This window comes from Martes martes (assembly GCF_963455335.1).
Source record: "Martes martes genome assembly, chromosome: 10".
NCBI lineage: Eukaryota > Metazoa > Chordata > Mammalia > Carnivora > Mustelidae > Martes > Martes martes.
Genome location: NC_137898.1, coordinates 36,526,558 through 36,551,938, shown reverse-complemented (window position 1 = coordinate 36,551,938; position 25,381 = coordinate 36,526,558). Strand labels below are relative to the sequence as shown.

At 36.4% G+C, this 25,381-nt stretch overlaps 1 protein-coding gene across 2 annotated transcripts in view; it reads left to right on the top strand.

Moving 5' to 3' along the window:
- The window catches only part of ANO3 (anoctamin 3), a gene marked incomplete at its 5' end in the record, with an annotated part of 271,220 nt that overhangs the window by 96,468 nt on the left and 149,371 nt on the right, over nt 1-25,381 (top strand). For both annotated transcript variants that reach the window (XM_080815458.1, XM_080815459.1), the window contains one exon: nt 3,592-3,710. In XM_080815458.1, coding sequence (XP_080671584.1) covers nt 3,592-3,710 — 119 coding nt within the window. The remainder of the gene's footprint in view (nt 1-3,591; nt 3,711-25,381) is intronic.

Sequence of the window (25,381 nt, the reverse complement as noted above, 5' to 3'; positions counted from 1 at the left end):
TAAGTTAAGACATTTTTATATTCAAGAATAGTGTATGTTAAGTCAGTAAGAGTAGAGGTTTCTTGTTTCTAACATAGGAACACCATAGGGACATTGTAAAAGACAAGATAGGAAAGGAAAATTTACATTATAATGACAGGAGTTTGCAATCTTTATAATAGTAAAAGGAAAAAAGAGAACTATTATTATATATGGAAGAATCCTTCCCTATACATTCGAGAAAAACAAGAAGAAAAGGAAATATACTTACATTCCTAACAATACAAGGAAATTTTAATAAAATTATGTCACTATGATCCAGATTTTTTGAAATAACAAGTCCATCTTTTTTCTTTTTCTTTTTAAATTAACTCCTATGATATACTAATGACCAAGTTGTTATAGACTCTGTAGTAAATTGAACACACATGAAAAAGAGATTGAACATAGTCCTGGGATAATTTTGTCTAAATTCAGAAAAATAAAAAGAATCACAAAAAGAAAGGAAGGAAGGAAAGAAAGAAGAGAAAGAAAGAAAAGGAGGGGAAAACCAAATGTGACGGAATTCAGGAGAGAAAATGATCCATTCTATTTGGAGCTTTGGGGCAGGAAGGAGGAGAGGATCTGAAAAGCTTTCGTGAAGTTGGTAGCATTTGGCAAGACTTTCAAAACTGAGCTTTCTTCCAACAAGATGATGATGTAAGGATGTTCCTGTTCCAGGAATTTTGTGTTATAGGAATTAAAGAGAAAGAAGAGAAAACTAAATTGAATTAAAATTAAGCAAAACAAAATATAAAAATTTCTGCCCAGAAAATGTTATTGTGAATGGAATAAGGTTTAAATGAGTGGAAAACTTCTATAAATTGTATTTCTTGTATTCCATGGTAAATGAGATGCATTAACATAAATTGCATTTTCTCTTGTAAACATTAAGTTAGTAATCACACAGTTATTAGAGCATAGAGGAAGACCCTTTGAGACCGTCTTCAAAAACCTCTTTACAGATGAGAAGATAGATTGCCAGGGAGAGAACTGATGTAGGACAGAGCAAATTTAGGCTGAGGAACCGCAGTACTGTGACCTGCAGGGTGGTTTGTGCTCCCAGGTTTCGCTGCCCATTTACCTACTGCCATTTAATCACAAAGGTCTCTTCCTATGTCTAGAATATCAAAAGAAAGAAAAGGATGGGGGGAGAGAGAGAGAGGGAGGGAAAGATAAGGAGACAAGGAGAAAGGTAAGGAAAGAGACAGAAGATGAAAGGAAAAAACCTCTTGGCCTCAAAAAAGAGCGAAACTTTTGTGCCTTACAAACCAGAAAGCTGAACATGATGGGGTTTAGGTAACCGATCCAAAAAATTAACTCCAAAATTTCCGTTTCTTTTTCACTCATCTGACACCCATTCAGAACAAGTCCAGGTTTTACACCTTTTTTCCTTCCGTCTAGACCATTCGTCCTCCAGTTACCTGTGTGACTTACGCTTCATTTTCCTGCATCTTTGTTCAAATGTTACTACGATTCTCTGTACTAAAAGAGCACCCTCGTTCACACCGGTGACACCTCTGTCCTTCTTCTCTGCCCTCTACTTTCCAGTGCACTCACCACAAAACATACTTGCTATTTCCTTAATTTGTGTTGTTTATTGTTTTTCTCCTTGGACTTAAACGTTCTCTGAAGGCAGGATTCTGTTTGCTGCTACATTTCCGACTCTTAAAACTATGTCTGGCATATCATAGATGTTTAATAAATAATTGTTAAATGAATAAAATGCAATCTTCTTAAATCTAGGGAAAACATTATAGTATATTTACAAATGCCAGCTTTGGAATCATATCTGGATGTGTTTGAGTTCTAGATGCACTCTTTACTGAATTAGTGACTTTGGCATGATACTTAATCTCCACCTGCTTTAATTTATTTACTGCTTAATGTAGGTAAAAACCATACCCACATTTGTATAGGTGTTACGGGGAGTAAAGGAAATAGTACCTATAAAGTTTCTGGCTCTTAGAATATACTCAACAACTGTTAACCATCAGTCAGTGTTAGCTATTTTTAATAGTTCTGGTTTTAATCCTAAGTGCTTAGAGCATTTAAACATAATTGGCAATTAATAACATACTATGACATAATATTACCTGTCCAGTCTTAATTCATACCACTGCTCAGATTCTGATAGTCTAGCTGTACATGGCATAATATATGCTAGAGCAGATTTTAAGATTCCTAATAAAGGAAATTAGTGCATATATTATAAACAATTTTCTATTCTAATACTACATCAAATGATTGAAATCTTTAAAGCATTATACATAGTTGTCTATGTCAGAATTTATGTTTTGTTTTTGTTTTTTAAAGATTTTATTTATTTATTTGACAGATTACAAGTAGGCAGAGAGGCAGGCAGAGAGAGAGAAGGGAGGAAGCAGGCTCCCCGCTGAGCAGAGAGCCTGATGCGGGGCTCGATCCCAGGACCCTGGGATCATGACCTGAGCCGAAGGCAGAGGCTTTAACCCACTGAGCCACCCAGGCGCCCCAGAATTTATGTTTGATAGGTGTTAACAGATGGAATAAAATAGCTCTCCAAAACATTTTCATTTATTTGAACAGGCTAGATATATTCGATTTTTTCTGTGTTTGAATTTGAAGAGGTACTTCTATCACATGAAATACAAATTGTGTGAAGCACATCAGCAGTCCTCGGTTGGACTTACAGACCCATAGAGGCTTCTTGTTTCATACTCTTGCATTGATTATAACCCGTTTATTGTTCATATATATTCTTACAAGGCCCTACCCTTTTTATAATTGTAGTGGTAATTAGTTTTCAGTATTCTCTTCTTATTTGCAGCTGTAGTTTCATTTTGATCTCATATTTTTAAAAAGTTTTTTCTTGTAACGTTTGTGAGAATTGCTTCTATGATTTATCAGACTTCCGTCACACTTCAGTTAAATTCACATTTAGAAAAGTTTCCAACTTTTAAGAAAACAAATTCTCAAAATTAATACAGTTTTTAATTAAGCAAATAAATGCTTGGGAATCTATTGAGTTTTTAGAAATATCTTTACCTGGGGCACCTGGGTGGTTCAGTCAGTTGGGCGTGTCTGCCTTTGGCTCAAGTCATGATCTCCTGGTCCTGGGATGGAGCCCCAGGTAGGGCTCAGTGCTTGGCAGGGAGCCTGCTTCTACCTCTCCCTCTGCCACTCCCCCTGTTTGTGCTCTCTCACTCACTCCTTCCCTCGCTCTGAAATAAGCAAATAAAATCTTTAAAAAATATCTTTATCTCCATGTTCAAAAGAGATGATGAGTTTGCATGGTTCTAATTTTATTTTCAAAAAGTTTAAGTCCACTAAACAGCAGAGATGCATTTAACTTTTATGAAAGTTACTGTAGTGTCATTATTAATCCACTATAGGGAAGCTTTCGTGTCATTCCCCTGCCCTTTTTTCTTTCTTTTTTTTTTTTTTCCTTACTTTTTAGATGGATAGATCGTAAGAAAGTTATACTTGGCTAAACCTTGGAAAAGCTTGAATAAAAGAGAGATTAGTACATTTAAAGAGAGAGAAAAGGAAGAAAGATAAAAGTGGATATAATTTTCTCTTTCTCTTTTCTAGCTCTAGGGAAAGATAAGGATTACATGGATGAATCAGAACATGCTAATTATGACCGATCTCGGCTAATCAAAGACTCTGTTCCCAAAGATAATTCTGAATCCAAGGCAAAATTGTCTAAGGTAATACAAACTAAACTATTAATAAGTCACTTAAAAGTAACGTTTCTAAAACCTTTCAATTCTTTTCAATATTAATGTATATTGTGCTGGAAAGAAGAGGGCACACAGGTTAATATGTATTTTAAGGACTTAAAGGTGGAAAGTTGTATGTAGACATCATATTGCTCTATGTTATCAACCTTTTTTTTTTAAATTCTGAAACATAAAATTAACCTTTAGAGTGGTTATTACCTTATTTTTTCATACTTTTTGAAAGACAGCATGATTTCACAAGAGCATGGAATGGACCCAAATTTGAATTCTAGTTCCATGCCTTACTATTTGTGATCATTTGAGCAGGTTAATTAAAGTTGCTGAGCATTGTTTTTCTCATCTGTAAAGTTGTATTATGTTGTCTGCTTGACAGAATTCTTTGATGAGTGCCTGAGATAACCGTGTGAAAGTATTTAGAGCATAGGAAAGACTGACTATATGGCAGGGTTTTATAACAACCTGGAAGCTGAGAACACCTCATTGAAACTCTAGTCCATCAGCAGATGGGTAACTGGGCTAGAGTTCAGATTTTAAAAACCCTGGCTGCAGCAATGCCTCCATCCCGCAAACAAAATGATTTTGTGAACTCTTCAAAGCATCTGAGTTTGGTCATTCAATACCAAATACTACCCCTTTTTGGTATGTTCCAAGGAAATATCTGGCTCAGTCTAAGCCCACTTTTTCTTCTTCCCCATTATTTTCTATTGATTAAAGTGGGAATGCCTTTGTAAAAGAAATTTGCAGTTTAACGCAGGGAATGACTTAGCTTTCACTGTCACTGCATGGCAAATAGTCTCATCTTTGAAAAAGTATTTCTCTAATATTTGATTTGGTTTGGCCTGGATTAATTTTGCAAATCCCTTCATTAGTCACCACTAAAACATCAGAGAAGAAACGTGACAAAATTTAAATATTACTCTCATAAATTAGACCAACATTAATAAATAGATGTAGAAATAAATGCTGGTGTCAAATTTCTTCATTCCTCTTTTGTTTTGTGCTAAATGGGGTCACTATTTTGTGCCAATAATTCTTAGATTATCTTTACAAATCAGGGGTTCATCAACCCTCTGTTTACTTCATCTGCTTTCCTGTGTCTGTCAGATCAACATGGTGTTTAGAATGTTTCTGCTATCTGTAAACCATTGTTCCAAGTCACCTGAGAGAAGGAGGAGTTATCAAAAATACTGAGAAAAAACCCAGATGTTGTTCCTCAAGATCGCCATAGCACCAATAAGAAGACAAACAGAGTATGACTTAAATAATTGGAAAAGGAACTAAGATTAAATAAACTCTGTCTTCTCTGCTTCCCTAGAATTTACATATCACCAATGATACCTGCCATGTCATTTCTATTCAAGAGTAGCCGTTTCTCAGTCTCACTTTGACTAGACTTGAACTGTAGAAGATGAAAGTTAAGAAGAAATAGTTAAGGGGTACCCGGGTGGCATAGTCAGTTAAGCAGCCTACTCTTGATTTCAGCTCAGGTCATGATCTCAGGGTCGTGGGACCAAGCCCCAGATTAGGCTCTGCACTCACAGGGAGACTGAGTCTCTCTGTCCCTGCTCCTCCCCTTGCTTTTTCTCTCTCTGCTTCTCAACTAAATAAATAAATCTTATTAAAAAAAAAAGAGAGAAGAGTTAAACCTGCATGCGTATTTTATTTTTAATGTTAAAATAAGAGAATGGTGTGTGATGATAACAGACCACAGTTGTTCAATCCAAGAAATGCTAGTGTAATGTCTTATTGAATCTGCCCAAATACATACTTTTCTGCTATTGCACTTCTACTCAAAATGTGGAAAAAAAAAAAAAGTAATGCATCACCTGAATGTTTTTAGACTCATTCTTTTAGCTTCTATTAAAATATGTCTACTTTTGTCCTTTCATAGGTTAGAGCACAGCATAAATTCCATTTGAACAAGTGGTCTTGTGATAAAAAGAAAAAAGTGTTTAAAAGCCTTTAACTGTCTACTTGCTTATGTACAAATGAAGGGCAAAGTAATCTCCTTAGAATATGTTATTTGTGTACATTCGTCACAGGGAACCTCAAAGAGCAGTAACCTATATTTCTACCATTTGGACTATGCCCTTTGGTATTTAGATATGCTTCCCCTTATAAATTTGTCAACCTTCCTCTTACTCCATCCCACCACTAAATGATATGGGTATTTATACACATGTAAGTGTGTATATATTAGATTATATACATTTTAAGATAGACCTTATGAAATTGACAAGATTTCCTCATTTTTGTGCTACAGAACAGCAACTTTCATATTGTTTAATTAGCATGTATTAACATACGTATAAATTTCGTGGCTGAAGATCTTACCTCACACATTATTTGGTTGGGATAATTGTACTGGTTGCAACAGGTCCTATGCATAGGATGCAATGCATATGATATTTTATATCTTTACAAAAGTTACTCATTTGCAACGGAATTATTTTAGACATGACAGAACAAGTTTATAGAGTCAACAGGAAGGGAGCACACATCCCAGGGAAAAGTGACTGCTAATGTAAACTACTATATTGTGAGTAATGATACGTATGGGATTACAGAAAAACAAATGGAGCTTTCCAACAAAATTTGCCATGAGCTATAAACTAGGTTCATAGGAAATAACTCCAAATCCTCCAAGGTGGTATCTTGCATTGAATTTATGAGGAAGTCTGTTGAGCTCATCTCAGTGTCTGTAAAAACAGACAAGCAAGTCTAGAAATGTATGGAGTGTTTGATTCATCAACTACTGTGCAAATGCTTCCTGAATGATCTTGAGTCAGCGTGGTGAGTTTAAATTTTGATCCCATGTCCACTGCTTATGATAATTTAGTAAGCTAAGTGCATTTGTAAGGTACTATAGCTTGTTCTAAAATTAAGTTTCAGAACAATTAGTTGTATCCTTATGATACTTTACTTCAGGTCATGAACTACCTGAATGGCTCAGTGAGTTAAACATGTAACTCTTTTTTTTTTTTTTTAAGATTTTGTTTATTTATTTGACAGTCAGAAATCACAAGTAGGCAGAGAGGGAAGCAGAGAGAGAGGAGGAAGCAGGCTCCCTGCTGGGCAGAGAGCCGGATGCGGGGCTCGATTCCAGGACCCTGGGATCATGACCTGAGCTGAAGGCAGAGGCTTAACCCACTGAGCCACCCAGGCGCCCCTAAACATGTAACTCTTGATTTCAGCTCAGGTCATAATCTCAGCATCAGGCTCCATGCTAGGCATGGAGCCTACTTAAGATTCTCCCTTTCCTTCTGACTTCCCCCGCTCACTTTCACTCTCTTTCTCTCTAAAACAAAACAAAACAGAACAGAACAAATTGTGAACACTTGGTATGTCATTTATACCAAAATACTTTAATATTTTAGAAAATAAAAACAGCTATGATGTTGATATATCAACTATGATGAAGTAGTGTTGATAAGGTAATAGTAAATAGTAGTAAATATTTATTTTATTTATTTGGAAGCTAGTACGTGCAAAACCTGGCCATTTGTAGAAAAGAGAAATACAGCACACATGGACAGGTTTTGCTGTCCAGATATTAGGGTGCACTACAGGATGTGTGCCTATAAATGGAGAAGGCTAAGAGGCTCTAGAAATGAGAGATGACACTAACTATGGGATAAGTCCTGATTTAGCTAGATTCAGGCATTTTGGTAGGAGCCATATTTAAAAAACTCAAAGACACTGTAGTAGATGGAAAATAGGCCACAGTCTTTCTTCCTCATATCCACGCTATTTTCAATGAGACATTACAGCATCTCTCATCAAGAGATATAATCATTAGGATAGCCTTGGGCTTTGCTTTGGCTAGTAGAATGCTGCAGAAATGACAATGTGCCAACAGTGAACCTCAGACTCAAAAGATTTTGCACTTGCATTCTTTGTCTTGGGACTCTGCCTCTAGCATGAACTAGCTTGTCTAAGGATGAGTCCTGTGGATCCGGCACCTGCGAGCACAGTTGCCCCAACTGAAGCAGAGGTGTGAGAGAATTCAGTGACAAAGACCAGGAAACTCAGACCTGTAAAAGCCCTGCTGAGATCAGAACTACCCAGCTGGGCCCAGCCTACCCACAGAATCATGGTCTAAATGAAAACTGTTAGCTGATGATTTGTTTCTCAGCAGTAGGTAATGGATGCATCCATAAATGTTAAAGGATAGCCTGTTGGCTGATACCAGTTGATTGTTAACATAAAGTGAATTCTTCCCCAATTACTGAGATTTGAAAAATTGTCCCTGGGTTTTCCTGAAACATATTCATATTATCCATTTTACTCTACAGAGCCCAAGTATGTTTTAAATTTCATAACCTAAATAACATAGTCTCAACCCAGGCTATCTAAAACATTTTGACATTGTTATCTTAAAAAAACAAAACAAAACAAAACCTCTATTTACAAAGGGTTTTCTTTGTGATAGCATTAAATCAGGGTAGAATTCCAAGATTACCTTCAGTTGAACTATGGGTATATAATTAGCAATCACAAATACCCACTAAAATTGGTGAAGAGCTATTTTTTAAAAGGCAAATATGTTTCTTTTTTTACATTTTGACAAAAAGTCTCTGTCACACCTACGTGGACAAGAAATTTCAGGAAGCAAATTGTAATGTAAAAAAAGGAAAAGTTCTATAAATCCATAGACTGAGGCACCTGCTGACTGCAGGCAAAGTTCTAGAATAGAGAGGGATTGTTTTTAGAACAGTTTTGGTAAGTATTGCCTTTTTCCGTCTCATTAATATCGAGAGCCTTGTGAATTATAATTAAAGATAAGATCCTACAGCCAGCTGGATGAGCCTTGGAAGCAAAATCCCTCTCTCTGTCAAAGAGCCATGTCCTGGGGCGCCTGGGTGGCTCAGTGGGTTAAAGCCTCTGCTTTGGCTCAGGTCATGATCCCAGGGTCCTGGGATCAGCCCCGCATAGGGCTCTCTGCTCAGCAGGGAGCCTGCTTCCTCCTCTCTCTCTGCCTGCCCCTCTGCCTACTTGTAATCTCTGTCTGTCAAATAAATAAATAAATAATCTTTAAAAAAAAAGAAAAGAAAAGTAAAGAAAAAAAAAAGAGCCATGTCCTACCCACTAGCTGAGGTCTCTAGATGTGGGTAATTTGCAGGGAACATCTACAGTTAGTTTAGGTGAGAAGGAGCAAATCTCTGAAGCAGAACCGTGGTTTCTGTAGTGGACATTAATGAAGAATTTCTTGCTGCTCCTGTCCCTCAGGATGCCGAAAATCATTGCAGGTGTTACCAATGATGAATGAGTCTGGGAATATGAATCTATATTCCAAATTACAGTGACTTCTCCTCTTAAAGGATGCCGGGTATCAAAATAGACAGGAAAAGGTTATGGATCAGGAAAATCTTGACATGAATATTTTAGTAGTTCATTAAATTTAGATTTCAAAGCCATTCAGTTTGACTGTGTTAACTGGCATTGGCAGATGATGTTCATCTTTAACTCAACTGGTAACAGAAATAATTTTCTATCAAAGCTGGAGACACATCATGTGTTGGAGAAGGTAAGAGTGCCTCCGCAGTCTCCTGCAATATGTACCTTTCACATGGACATCAGCAACTATTTCATGTGCTTCAGTAGCTCTTTGCCTTCAGATAATCCACAGGGATCATTAGCATTCTGAACTTGTGTATTTTTTTTCCTAGCAATTGTGAGATAATGATGACTTAAACTATAAGATAAATGACTAAACTCAGCCCTATGGGACTGCCTTAATTGACAAGATTATATATGAAGTTAAATACTAATTATTTGCATTTATTGGGATAGTGCGTTTCTAAGGAAATTCCCAATATTTATATAACTTTAGGACCTGAAATAATATTTTTATTTAATAATACCATTATGGGAAATGGTGTCCTAAATATTTAATTTTCATATGTATTATGAACATACAGCAAGTTATCTTGGCTTGTTCATCTTTTTGGCCAGCATCTTAATTTTTTTTTTTTCCTTGTATGAGAAGACTTCTTTCCAGGCTTCTTGGTCTTGTCTGCAGAGTCTTCGTCTGATACAGAGGAAAGCATTATCCTCCCTGCAACCATACAAGGCATCTTCTTTCCTTGTGCCTTTTAAGTACTTACTTTGACTGTCAGAAGCCTTCCCTAGTGAGTACTGGGGACTTGTGCTACACTAGCTGATTGCTAGTATAGATTTTACAGAAGATTTAGTAGAAGATTTTCTAGAAGCCTTACAGAAGGCTTCTGTACCTTGCTTAAACCTAAACGTGGTATGTGTGTGTGTGTGTGGGTGTGTGTGTGTGTGTGTGGTGTGCTTTAGGATAAAGGTGGCATTTCATATCAGTGATGATATATTGGTCTTTCAAAAAATGTGCAAATGTTCTCACACTACTAGGTCATTAAGGGGTTAAACTGTTTTTAATGCCTGCTGCATATCTTATACCAAGTTGAATTATTGAAGAGCTAAATAGTTAATAAACTCACAATGAATACCTAAATATAAAATAAGCATTTTTTTTCCTAATCATAGAATAGTAAAATGACCTTTCCAAATGGTCTTTTTAAACCCACAATGAAATTGATCACGGAAGCCTTGATAGATTTGACTATTTACATACTAATCAGTGTCAAAGTTACAATAAAGTTAGAGTGAGGGATAAACTTAAGATATGATAATGAGCTGACAGAGTAGAAAATACATAGGCCAAGCAATAGTTCATATTCTTAATTTACAAAGATATAATTATATAATTGATAAATTCAAGAGTGAAAAAAATTGAAAAGCAGTATATTTTAACACAAAACTATTAGCAGTACTAGCAATTGCAGAAAGACAAATATCCGCAATGTTTTTGTGAATCAAATTAGAAAAGAGTTTTGAAAAAGTAGTACTGACACTGTAAACTATTACTTCTTATTGCCTGTTGGTAGATGTGTATTTTAATCCTCATTTTCTGGGAAACAGTTTATCAGTAAGGATTAAAAAACTTAAAATAATCTTACCTTTTGACCCACTTCTAAGAATTTATCTGGAGAATATAATTAGATGTTAGCCCATATAATTATGTGTAAGGATGTTTCTTACATTGTAGTTTGTGAGGGGTTGAGGGGGACTAAACACTTAAATGTTTGAGAGTAAAAGGTAAAATTAAAAAAAAATAAGAAAATTGAATAATAAACTTTCAGAGTAGTTAAGAATGATGGGAAATGGTCATAACATGTGATTATATAAGAAGGTTGTTATAAAAAGCAACATGTACGGTTTGATATCAATTATATCAAAATATCTCTTATTGAGAAAATATTCAGAATTATACACAACAAATTTTTATAGTGTTTTCACTGGGTGGTAGAACGCAAATGGCATAAATCTTATTTCATGTATTCTTAAATTTAAGCCATAGGTATTATCATGTTATCCCCATTTAAAAATTTTACATAGCTGATGAATGGCTAAGGCAAGATTTGAAAAATAAGATGGTTCTGTTTCCTGAAACTATGCTTCTGCTTGCTACACCAGCAAGACAAGAACAGTTCAGGACTTCATCTCTGTGGTCTGGTAACCATCATAATTAGCCTTTCAGTTTGTCCCCCATTATGCATTGGTCACTTATACACTAGAAGCTGTGGTAAACACTTTGTATGCATTATCTCGTAACTTCCCATAGCTCAGTGACAGTAGTAGTCTCATTTTACTAATGAAGAAAATAAAGGTTAAAGATGTAAAGGTTTCTTGTCTAGTCTCTGAGCTAGACAGGAATACAGCGGGATTATAGCATGTCTCTTTGATTCCCGAACCCTGTGCCTTTCAGACTGTAGTTAACTGACTTACAGTGAACTGTAAGATGTATACCTGCATATTAATCACATCTTTGTAAACCCTTAAAACATTGCTCTGAAGTAGGTAGCTCTGCTTTATGTTTTTAAAGATTTATTTATTTATTTTAGAGAGAGAGAGAGTGAGCAAGCAGGGGGAGGGACAGAGAATCTTGAAGCAGACTCCCTGCTGAGCATGGGGCCTGATGAGCGGCTCGATCCCTTGACCCTGAGCTCATGATCTGAGCCAAAATCAAGAGGCTGCCCAACTGACTGAGCCACCCAGGCACCCCTCTGCTTTTTACTCCCTGTGTGGCTAACTCACAAGATCCTAGGAATCGATTGACCTGTTTGTAATTTACTTTTGCATCAATAATTAACTAAGTAAAAAGGCAAGGAGTTTGTTTCAACTGAATATTACTAAACTTCAGGAAAGTAGCCACAAGGGAGAAGGTGTGTATATTCCTTGGTGATTACAGAATAATCAGTGGATGAAATATTTTCAAATGCATCTACCATATAGAATGGGAACTCCCCTTGTCTATCAGGAAAAAAAGAAAGAAAGAAAGAAAGAAAGAAAGAAAGAAAGAAAGAAAGAAAGAAAGAAAGAAAGAAAGAAAGAAAGAAAAATAGCTCAACAGCTATGTCTAGAACAGTGGAACAGAGGGGTAAAAAATCAGGACATGGAGACATTTTAGTTATGAGAGTAGATTTAGGTGAGGGATGAATTTGATGAGGTTGATGTCTTTAGTTCTTTCGAAGCTTTATAGGAAAAGATATGCCTACTTAGGAAGTCTTATTTCATAGCCAGTACAAGTAAACAAACAAGATGCACAGATATTTTCTTTCTCCTGACACTAATGTTTAGGTAAAAAGACTTATAGGAGGATTCCTGAATCATCAACTTACCGGTTTTCTCCATGAGAACTTAAGAGCTCATCTTGGGAGATCTTTTGCCTAAGCCTCCCTGGAGTACTTAGCTCTAAAATGAGAGCTGCAGTAACTTGTCTGCAGACTTTGTGCATGCGTTTATGGGATGTGAAAGTAAACTCAGAAAATTAGTGTGTCAGCATACTGGTTAAATTGTTTAGATAATTGTTCTACTTGACATTTATACATTTGATCAATGATAGGCTCACATCAAACCAGTTCTCTGCTTAGACGTGAAGGCTGGCAGAGAAGCCACATCAAAACTAATGTTATTTGAACATATTTAAAGTCAAATTTGCCTCCTTAATATCCCACCTCCAGGCCCTCCAGGTTATGTATGTAGTGGAAGGAACACAGGATTGGGAGTTGGAACATTAATAATAATAATGCTAATATTAAATAACTACAATGGCTAATCTTTATTAAGGACTTTTCAGGGATTTTGTTGATGACCTGTATTGTTTTAGTGTCACAACCATTCTAAAAAGGTAGAGTCTGTTTTTATTCCCATCTCATGGGTGTGGAAATGGAGGCTCTGAATGACCAAGTGATTTCCCTGTTCATGTATGGCTGGGAAATGTATAGAGTCCATCACACTGTGAAGCATTGGCTATGTTATACTGAATGGAGGTATGCACAAGGGCCTGTAGAAGCCATGAGACAAGTGCCTTAGGTAGTTAGAGAACAGGTTCACATTACTGGACAATGAATGATCTTATGCATTAGAGACCATGAATTTTGTGTTTTCCTCAATATTTTATGCTTAAGGAAAAATATAATAAAACTGAGACACCTGTGCTCAGATCCTTTAAACTATAAAATACTCGTCCCTTCTGTGCTGTTTCTAGCCCTTCGTCTTTCCATGTCCTTTTCCTCCATTCCCACGAACATGTAGACTTCTTAATCTCACCCAATGAGCCCATCAAAATACGAATATTTCGAGCAGCTGTCACTCTTTAAAGAAAAGAAAACATCAACAAAAATAAAGCACTGTTCTATGTATTAAATGATTTCTGATGCTTGTGGACTTTTTTTAAATTGAGTTGTTGCTGTTGAATTCCTTATAAGATACGAATGAAGAGCTCAGATCGGGGTCTCTGTCATGGACACCTGGACAATTTGATTAATCCCTTGACGTCACAGGCAGTTTAAACATAGAGATTATAGTAATCTACCCTTTGTTGTTTAAAGGTTTCAAACTATTGTGTGAAGTTAAAGTTTCCTATTTTGTGGCTTACCAGAAAATCAATTTTTAAGTACGTCGATTAATCCAAGACCATATCCAGTAGTTGGCTGTTTCTTCAGTGTCTTGTCAGTCCCAGTTACAAGCTGTCCTGTGGAGGCTTTCTTGACAGAAATAAATGTAATCTTCTGTTGCATCTCATCATGTGAATGTTAACCAGAGAGGGACGAAAATTTTCAATTTTATTTATTTGTTTATTTATTTTTAGGTAAAAGTTACTTCTATTGCTTTCAGATTATAATCACTTCACTATATGCAGCCCAGAGCCAGTATGATGCATATTGCCAAGTTTAATGGATGCAGGATTTTTCAGAAACCACGAAGGTTTCTATTGTACCTTTCTACCATGAATAAGAAAATAAGGCAAATTTCCTTGAAAAGCTGGGGGAAAAAAAAAAAAAGAAAGAAAAGGAAATCCTAGTGAACACCGTTCAGCTATCAAAAACATCTACTGGCTCACCAGTAAAAACGTTAGTTCTTTTTGCCAGACCACTATTATTCAAACTGAAACATACCTCCCACCTTTTATGTTAATCTCCCAACTCATTCAAATAACATAAGAAGGTGCAATAGATTATTAAAAATTGACAGTAAAATTATCAAAATGTCACTGACATTATATGACTAAATGTCACTTTGGTGAATCATCCATAGAAGCTATTAACCAATGACACAGGAACCTCTAACCCCACCCTCAAGCCAACCCTCTTAAATCAATTAAAAAAAAAAAAAAGAAAGAAAAGAAAAAACCAATGAGAAGTTCTTATAAAGAGATGAGGGTTTTTTTTTTTTTTTTAAATCATTATTCAGACTCAGGCATTTAAAGAGTTGTCTAAAAACCCTCCAGTCAAATGCTTCATGCAGCATTCAGTATATAACACTCTAGCTAATGGAAAAAAAGCAGGCAGTGGAAGGGAGAACTTTCTGTTGTCATGCTGAAGAGTGCTTTAAAGAAGATTGTCATTTGCAATTCTGTTGTCAGCAATGAAGGATTCCAAATGCAGCTGAACCCAGAATTCTGACCGTGGTATGTTTCAAAGTACATCCATCTAGGAATTCTATATTACTTTTCTGTTTTCTTAAAACTATGTAGAGAAGCCAATTAAGAATAATTGATGTTGGTTTCAGAATGGGGATGAGTGTGTCTCTTATTTCAAAATATTAGAAATGCATTTAAAAAAATAAGAAATATATGATCTAAATTGTTATATTGTGAGCATCTGTGTTTATCTTGCATGTAAAACAAATGGCACCTCCCCGAAGTTTTGACTATTTTTAAATGCATCTGATTATTGGTTTCATTGAAATCATTACTCACAAATTCTACTGTAAAATTAATTCTTGATTCAGGAATATATAAAATACAATTATTTGTAAAAGTGTGTATTTTTAAAATGTTCTTAAGACATTATTTTTATAGAAGATATTTTAGTAAATAATTTCCGTCAAAATAGAAAATCTGAGAAAAACATCTGAATTTAAAGAAGCATAACTCGTAGCTTAACATGTTAAAGTAAATAAGTGACACAGCTGTGAAAGTCACTGTATTTAAGCAATGGAACAAAATGTTTCAACCTGCTAGCTTTACTTTTTCACAGTTTTAAAGGTGGCAAAATTATTATTGTTTCCATTCTAAAGGCTTCATTTTAATTTCTTTGTTTAAAAATATTAACTGCTTCCCTTTGGAGATCAGAGGTTCAATTTCTAAATCTGCATTTATGGTTAGAGCACTTAAAATGGGTATGGAAATAAGTGTCCTTTTCTTAAAGAAAAGTAAGCACTTAAAAGAGTCCTTATATAGTATTTAAAATCAGTGAGCAGGAAAGGTATACTCAAATATATTCTCTTAGTGGAAGTAAATTACTAAGATCATATTTAAAGCCCACATATTTTAAAGATGTTTATTTCATTGAGAACCCACCAGAAAACCATAATCTATGCTCCATCATAGACTGTTCTACTTAGAAAGACTTGGGTTTTGGTTTTCTTTAGCTGAACCAGAAAACCTTTGATTTTGAGTAAATAAAAATGGGTGGAGGGATAGCCTAAAAAGTAGCACTTAGTGCAATGCCTGTCCCATTATAGAAATTCAATCAGTATTTCGTTTCTCGTCCGTCTCTCGTTTTAGTTCCTTAACTTTTTTTAAAAGAATATTTACACCTGCTTCATAATTTTGATTCTTTTAGTGGATATATCTATCTTATCATATGGTATTCAAAGCCACATTTTATCCACTTCTGCAGGTCAGGTAACTCAGGTGTTTGGGATACAGTCTGAAGTCCTGTCTTTAATGATGAATTTTCTATCTTCTTTGTGACCCCATTGATACTGTGTTGCTCAATGAGCCAGCTCTGTTTAACAGGACATTCCAAATGTGAAAACCTAATGATTCCCCTTAAATAAGAAAACTAAAATCACCATGGAAAATTTCAACTCAAAGGCAAAGTGTCGGATAAATCATCCAGATCAATTCATTGTTTGAACCATCTTGAGAGAAGTAGGAAGCGCAAATGTTCCATAATTATACCTGAATTTAACTGAATTAATACTCAGCCATCAGTATGAAAGTAGCTGTGTATTTGAAGACTCTTTTCAGGAAAGAGTGTGTGCTGCATAATTATACTTCATATTCATAAGAAATATGCATGCTTTACTATCTTAAAAGTAAACTTATAAGCAGGACTATCACTAATTATTAGATTAAAATATATAAAAATTTCTTTTGGGGACTTTTTTCTTCAATAAAATGAGAAACTATATTTAGTGATATGCAAGTGATATACTGTATATCACTGTATCTCACATTCTAAGAAATTTTGGCTGCAGCAACTTCTAAACAAAGTAGGTATTTTTTTATTATTATTATTCTAGCAAGATACCTTACGGCAGTTGTTCTCAGACTGGGAATAGCAAGATCACTTGTAGCGCTTGTTAAAAAAAAAACAGATGACCAGGCTCTACCCCCAGAGTTTCCACTAATAATAATTCCAGTTGAAGCCTGATAATTTGCATTTCTAACAAGTTCTCAGATGATGTTGATGTTCCTGATGCTAGCACTACATATGAGAATGACTGCTTCAAAATTTCTCTTATCATCTCCAGTGGACTCCGCATTTTGGGAGCCTACCATGTGCCAGTGTCTATACTAAGGATGGATATGCATTCACGCATATTCATGCAAAATCTCTACCCTTGCAAAGTTTGTAGTCTAGTAGGGGAGTCAAAAAATAGGTAGGTAAAACAACCCACATATCTGTTTACAAGTTGTCATTAAAGTGGGTCCTTGGTAGTGGAAGGGGTGCTATTTGGGGCAATCTCTCAGAAGAGATTAAAGACAAGAAATGAAAGATGAGAGGTCAGCTGAGAAGGGAAGTGTGAGAGAAAGGCATTCCAGGCAGAGTGCCCTCGAGGAGGGCCTTGGGGTGGGAAAGAGCTTGGTGTGTTTGAGAAACTGATATGTGGCCTGTGTGGCAGGAACACAGAGACTGAACACCAGGATGGCCGAAATGAGAGGAGAGAGAGAGGTAAGCAAGCGCAATGCTGTAAGGGCTTAATGATGGGGAGTTTGGATTTCATTCTCACTTTTAAGGATTTTAAACAGATTTCAGTTTTCATGAAATCATTCTGTTCCTGAGGGTGGGGGAACGATGGTGCAAAGTGAGGATGATATGACAGCATTCCAACCGAAAAAGGACTATGCTCTAGCTAGCCACGTTTGTAGTTGAGGTGGGTGCATGAGTTTCTAATATCAAAATGTGGAAACCATTAGATATATAACCACAGAGATGACAGTTATGTAAAAAAATCACCTTGAGGCTGATTATAATGACATGGAAACATGTCAAGGAAATAAAAAGAAAGGAGCTTTGAAAGCAAAATTATAATTGTGTATGTGTGAGAGACCAATTACAATAGTAAGATTACAGGTGATTTTTATTCCTTTTATTTTTTATGCAATATGAAAAGAGACCCATTAGCATAAAATTCCAAATTAAAATATTTAATGAGAAAGAAAAAGCTGACTTTGAGAAGACAATCATAATTTGAATGATTAATTCAGTCAGTTGTGGGGTGTGTGTGTGGGGGGGGTGTGTACATGCACACATACAATTCCAGACACGATGCAAAGTATAGTGGATAAAAAATGAATAAAATCTAGTTCTCGTCTTCAAAAAGTTTGCAGTTTATTGAGAAGAATAGGGAAATAAGAACAATAGGTCTCAAATGTTTCAGTAAGAATTATCCTTTATGCTGCTTGACAGCCCTTCCAGGTACCAATTGCTCCTATCACAACAAACACCCTAATAAATCATGAATATACTCTCCTTTTTCCATGCCCTTTGTCTTTGCATATAGAGTTTTCTTCCCCTCTTCCTATTTATTTTTCGGGACCTGAATCACATATTATTTTTAAAGACATTTTTAAAGAGGAGTTTTAGGTTTACAACAGAATTGAGCAGGAAGAGATTTCCTGTATCACCCTATGCCCCCCACATGTATAGCCTCTCCCATTATCAACATTACTCACCAAAATGTGCATTTTTTACCAAGGATGAACCTATATTGACACAGCGTGATCATTAGGTCCATAGTTCATCTTACAGTTCACTTTTGGTGGTGTACATTCTGTGGGTATGGACAAATGTTTAATGGCATATAGCCATCATTATAATATCATACGGAGAATTCTCACTGCCCTAAAAATCCTTTATGCTCTGGCTGTTGTTCATCTTTCCGCACTTCCAAGCCTGTCCCCCAACCTCTACAGCAACCACTGATCTTTTTATTCGTGTTTTTATTGTTTGCATAGTTTTGTCTCTCCCACAGCGTCATATAGTGGGATTATGGGAGTGCAATTTCTGGATCACACAGTAAGAGTATGTTTAGCTTTGTACAGAACCCCCAAATGGCCTTCCAAAGTGGCTGTACTTCCAAAGTGAGTGAGAGCTCCTCTTGCGCCACATCCTTGCCAGCATTTGCTGTTTTCAGTGTTTCGGATTTTGGCCATTCTAATAAGATGTATAGAGGTAACTCATTGTCGTTTTAATTTTCATTTCCGTGATGACATATGATGTGGAGCATCTTCTCATATGTGTCGTCGTCTTGCATCTTCCTTGGTGAGGTGTCTGTTAAGGGATCACATATTGTTTTTTAATTGTTTTTTTTTTAATCGTTGAATTTTAAGAGTTCTTTGTTTATTTTGGATAAGTCCTTTATCAGCTGTGTCACTTGAGAATACTGTTTCCCAGTCTGTGGCCTGTCTTTTTCTTCTCTTGATATATTGTATTTCCCAGAGCAGAAATTTAATGAAGTTCTGCTTATGAATTACTTCTTTCATGGATCGTGTCTTTAGTGTTATATCTTTAGTGTTGTATCTAAAAAAGTATCACCATATTCAGGGTCATCTAAGGTTTCTCCTCTGTTACCTTCTAGGAGTGTTATGGTTTTATGTGCTACTTTTAGGTCTATAATCAATTTTGAATTTTTTTTTTTTTTTTTTTTTTGTGAAGCGTGTAAGTCTATGTCTGGCTTCTTCTTCTTCTTCTTTTTTTTTTTTCCTTGCATTTGGGTGTTTAGCTGTTCCAGCAACATTTGTTGAAGAGAACATATCCCCTCTGAATGAAGATGTGTTCTCTTTGTCTGGATAGTCTCTTTATCTTTGCTCTCATGGCACTTGTACTCACCCCTCTTTTAGCACAAATCACACCAAATTGTAATTATTTGTTTCTGCTATTTGTCTACCTGACTAAATTACTCTCTCTTGAAGGATGAGGATCATGGATTATTTTTCTTTGTAATTACATTACACCTTGCACAGAGCCTGACTCATAACAGGAACTCACGATAAACTTGTCAAATGAGTGAACGTGAGAGACAATATTAGAACTGTAGGTGGAATGAAGTTATTAGTGGCTTTCAAGAGTTAAGATGAAGTTTATGGAGAAGAGGAAATCAAGCTCGTTTTCAGATAAAAATTTTTGAGTAATTTTACTTCTAGGAATGTGTATTAATAAAACACTTAGAGGCATTAACAGAGTTACAAAAACAAGATATTTATTACATCATTATGAATCATAGCAAAGGATAATTTAGGAGAGCAAGCCAAAATATCCTTCAGTGAGATGTAAATAAATAATGATCCAACCGTAAAACTGAAAATAGTGTTCAGCTATTTAACACTGTTCGTCTGTTTCCCCAGTGCAGTTCGACTGAGCCAGCCCGAACCACTCATCCTCAAGTGGGCCGATGGCACAACAATAAATAAAACATCGAAATACAAAATTGAGGTATTTTCCACCCTTGGTTCTGGGATTCCCTGACCCAGCAGATCCAGTCCACACAAGCTGCTGAGACAACAAAGCCATGGACACTCTTCCCTGAAGAGCTAGGAAAATTGCAGGGAACCCCAATGTCATGTACCCTTAATCTCATCTGTATTCTTTGCACTAAAGCAAGATGAAAATAACCCATTTTTTACCTGGAACTTACCTGGAACAGTCTTTGTTTTTGGCCTAACTCAAATGAAATTAGATAAAATTTCATTTATTGAAATAAAGATGTCCAGTGGACTTTTCCTGTTGTTTACCAAAACATCACTTCCTCTGTGGTTCGGGTGGAACAGACCCTCTTTCTTTACCCTAAGACTGTCAATCAGAATTCTCCATCCTCTTGATTGTAACTAAAGGGATATATAAAGACAAAATCCTCAAGCTGAATTCCTCTCAGGGAGGTTCTCCAAGAACTGTAAAGAATGATATTCCCTCCCCAACTATAGAAAGGAAGTCGTTTTTAAAGCAAAGGGATGAGAAAAGCAGAAAAAACAAACAAAAGACAAATAAAAACAATTAAGAGGCAGCGATAAGGAAAATATGTAATCATAGAAAGAGTGAAAATTTTGACAACTGCATTTGAATCTCCAGAACTAGATGTTTTTGAAGCCAACTAGCTCTACTCTTGGACTTTTTAGGGGTAGAGAGCTGAATAATTTTTCTCCTGTGGGCAGAAAAAGCCTTTTGTGGCTAGAGGAAGTTATAGTTGTCTGATTTGTGCTGGATTTCTGTCATTTGGAACCAAAAAAGTCCTGATTGATAGAGATATTTATGATATCCTGTTGAGTAAGAACAGATTTTATAACAATATGTATAAAATTCCATGCGCATCCCTGTGTTATACATTGCATTGCATATATCATATAAATATATGTGCACACACACATGCTGTCACATCTGTATTTGTGGGGAGAAAGAGGAAAGAATGAGAAATGGAACTCTGAGCTTGTACTGGCAATTATTCTTGAGCTGTTACCTCTAGCAATACTCACTCTCTCCATTTTGTACTGATCATACATATTATTGGAAAAACAAAGGCAGAGTCAGGGGGAAAAAAAGAGAGTTGGAAAGAACAATTGTTAAGAGCGGAGGGGGGATTGAAACCATTGAAAGAGCAGCATGAGCCAAAGTTTGGAGTCTGGACTGGATCATGTGTGTGCAGCAGCCAAGGCAAGAGACACACCTGGCTACATAGCACATTGTGTGGGGCCATGGAAAGACTGTGCATGTGGGGGCAATATGGATTCATGTAGCATGTCTTATTCAGGAGCACGCAGTGCCTCACACCCTTGAACTCAAACCTTTGTGATGCCCTGCTGTCTTACACTGCCCTTACACACACACTGCTGGATTGTAGTCAGTCGACGGAGCAGCTGCTGGGTGGACTCAGACATCATTAAAGCATACTGGGGCTATGTTACTACTTAATGGACTTTTCGGTTTATGGAGTAGATCCCTGTTTGATTCTGAAGGGCAAATATGGCATTTGAGGATCTTTTGTTGATGATATCAGGATGTTGGTCTTTCATATGCCTGAGAGGAGTACTTGGTAAAAAATAAGAATTAAAATAATAAAAGAAATGATAGAAGTAATGGACAAATAATACGAACCAAAGAGTACATAGGGCTTTCTATAATAAACATCTGTGAAATAGATAACAATTCTTAGCACATTTTATAGTTATATGCCTTTCAGTATAAGAAGAATTAAGAACTTGGCTCCTGGATTTAGGACACATGAGTTTGGATCTTGGTGTTGCCTCTTAGAAGCTGCATTGGAAAAAGGGTTAAATTCACTGTTCCTCAGATTTCCTCTCTCTGAGATAAAATGGGGGAATGGAGGCAGTCAGTATACCTACCTCTTAGGGTATTTGTGAGGAATGAATGAATATTCATTTAAAAAGTTAGAATTGTGTTGGCACATAGTAATTGCTCAATTTCTTAATAAGTAAAAAGGATTCATGTTATTATGGATAGGGAAATTGAAGATTTGAGAGATTAAATAATTGGTCCAAGGACACACAGTCATAATGGGTGGCAAGACTGGCCTTATCCCTTTGGTGGTCTGATTCCAGGCTGAGAATGAGAGGGAGATTGGGATTAGGAAAAGAAGAAAGGAGGAGGCAAGTGTTTAGAACTTTTAGGCCTATAAGAGAAAAAGAGAAAAGAAAAGGGGAAAAAAAATGATCTTGGAGAAGAGATTTGTCTAAAGAAGTGTGTTGTGCTGTGAAGCATCTCATTTTTCTCTACACTACAGGTGATGAGTTATGCTTTGTTTACTAATGCGCTCCATGGATGGGATTTTGTGAGGAGGGGTGGGGAGGGAAGTAAAGAGGGCGAGGGAAGCTCATAAATGCTACACGCTGTATGTACATAACCTAAGAAAAGAGATCTAACCTGTTGAATACCGGAATGCTAGTTTCTCCCTGTACCACCAAACGAGTGGTTATAAGCTTTTGAAGGGCCTTGATAATCTCTTGGTAGGGCCCTGTCTATAAGATTTATCTTTAAGTATTTGATGGAAATGGAAGATAGAGAACAAAATAAGGCCCCTGAGAAAATGGAGGTTGTGAAACTGAGAAGGCAAAGAGGGGGCAGAAGTCCTGCAAAGAAAACAGGAATCTGTTGTTGTTCTGAGAAATTTAGAAAAGGCAAACACAACCTAAGAAATATGTTTAAAAGATTAAAATACATATATAAAAGATTAAAATGTATTCAGTTCTCTCCTCCTGCTAAGTGTCTCTCGGATCATGGGAGCTTCTGGGGATTATATGCTCGTTACTTGGGATTGATTTTGTAGAATACTTACAAATCTGCTCTTTTATCTTTCATTTTCTCACTAAGAAGAAAGTTGAATACAGCTGTTTTATAGATGTGTCTGAAAAAACATCCTACTCAGAAATTATCTGACTTCAGATGTTTTCATAGCTGTATGTAAGGAAAATTCATGTATACCTTTAATTGAGTTCCATGTGTATGTTATATTGTCTAAAATTTATTTAGTATTGCCTTTTCATTTTTTTTTTAAGATTTTATTTATTTATTTGTCAGAGAGAGAGAGAGTGAGCACTGGCAGACGGAGGCAGAAGGAGAAGCAGGCTCCCTGCCGAGCAAGGAGCCCGATGTGGGACTCGATCCCAGGACGCTGGGATCATGACCTGAGCCGAAGCCAGCTGCTTAACCAACTGAGCCACCCAGGCGTCCCTAGTATTGCCTTTTTAAATTTAAAAATGTGTGCATCATTAAGTCTAATACTTTTTAGGAAGTTTAACTTTAAAAAAAAAAGGAGTGGGAAATTAAATGGTTAAAAGAGAATGCTTTTAGGACTCCTAAATTGAAGTCTCTGGACTTGCCATTATTTGTAACTGTTTATGCTTTTCCTTTACGAGCCTCTGCCTTGGAAAGCAGTATTTTCCAAAACTTCAAATGCAAAACAAACAAACAAAAACAAACTTCAAATGCTTGACAGAGCATTTCACATGCCAAATATTTCAAAATGTTTACGTGTTTATACATGTGAATTCTCGTTTTTGTCCTTAGGTAAGCAGTTCTTTTTTGTTAACAAGGAGAAACACAGGAGACCGCCTTCAAGGAATTTCTTATCCTGACATGAATCTTAGAGTTTTGCAGATACAACTGGCATTTTTGACATTGGACTAGAGTGTTTGTTATTAATGGATTTAAGGTAGCCATCTGTAAAAAGAAAGAGATCCTGGGGCAGGGCAGAGGTTAGAGAAACTACTACTCTTGTGGAACCTGGCCCTTGAAATCTGTCATCTTTGTTTGACAGGGTCTTAAAGTGGTACTGGGTCAAAACAGGCAGACAAGAGGGGATGCTTTAAGTGGAAAAAGTTGCCTGGACTGACATTTGTTGAACACTGTTATTAAGAATCACCTCTAATGCTATGTGCTCCTCAGTCGCCATTCCTTAATGTGGTTGCCACTGGCCTGCAGACCCCAGCCTGATTTGCAAGGATTCTTTGGTGATGTACAATTGTTGGGCTTCCAAAGGCTCCAAGAAATGAATCACAATAATCTTTAGCCTGAACCCCTTTGTATTCTCTATTCCTATACCATGGTGGTTTTGAATAGCAGGAAGCTGAAAAGCGACTTCAGAACTTAGCTCACCAAAACTCTGCTCAGAAAGCAGATTATTTAACCCGTTTAAACCAGTATGCTGTGAGCAGCTCTGCCCCCCAGCTGGGAGATGTCCTGGCTTGACGTGGACTGAGTTCCCAGAGACTGTTATAAAAGTCATGTTTTACTCTGCCTTCCCTCATATATAAATAACTTATCCCTGTGCATCTCTCCTCCTTCTCATAAAGGAATTGTGGAAATAGTAGACTAGAGACACCACCCACTTGGGGATTTTTACAAGGCTGAGTGGTTATGATTTTAAGGGTCATACATAGATTTTGAAATGAATTATTCTGTGTATTTGCTAACTCTCCTGTCTGATTTATCTGGCTTGTATACACTTTAGGGCACATACTAGACTAAGCACCACATGAACAGTTGTAAACAACAAAGGCCTGTTCTATGTCTTCATACAATAAGATAAATAAACAATGGTGGTAAAAGGGCTCAAAAAAAAAAAAAAAAGAAAAGCAACTGCTGATTCCCACATTGGTCTATTTAAGATACTAGTGCTCTAGTTCTCAAAATTCCCGAAGACTTCAGAATCGGCTCCTGTGAGTAGGTGCGGGCTGGCTCCAAAAAAGGAAAGATCTCAATGTAAAGATGGGTAATTCAGAGAGTAGAAGCAGGGAATCACAGGGCTTCATTACCAGGAGTCCCTGAGAAGCCCCAGACAATAAGGACATATAACTGTCCCTGTTCTTCCTTCACCTTTTCTGTTGGCTGTGGAAACCAGAAGAAATTTCTCCTTTTTGATGTAGTTCATCCGTATCCTCTCCACACCTGGGTGGAAAACAGGTGAATCTTAACCTACCCTTCATATGTAGCCCCCACTTCCATTTCCACTTCCTCCTTCTACAAAACGGCTCTTAGATATAGAGCAGCCCTGCTTTAAAATTTATAATTTTATGAAGTTTTCTTAAAAACAACCAAAAATATAAAAATTCAAAGCCGAAGTATTTAACTACCTATACATTGTCTATTAAGTGGTAAGTTACACTAAGGATATTTAATTTTTTCCTAAGTACAGCTTAATATCTTTTTAAATTATTGTTTGTAAATTCTAAAGCCAAACAATGTCACCTTTAAATCAGTCATTAAAAGAACAGGGGCCCCTCTGTTTGCTATTTCTCTTTCCAGTCTGGATGAACAAGTATATATTGATTTTGGGCCATGGCATAGGAGTAGCTTGGACATCTA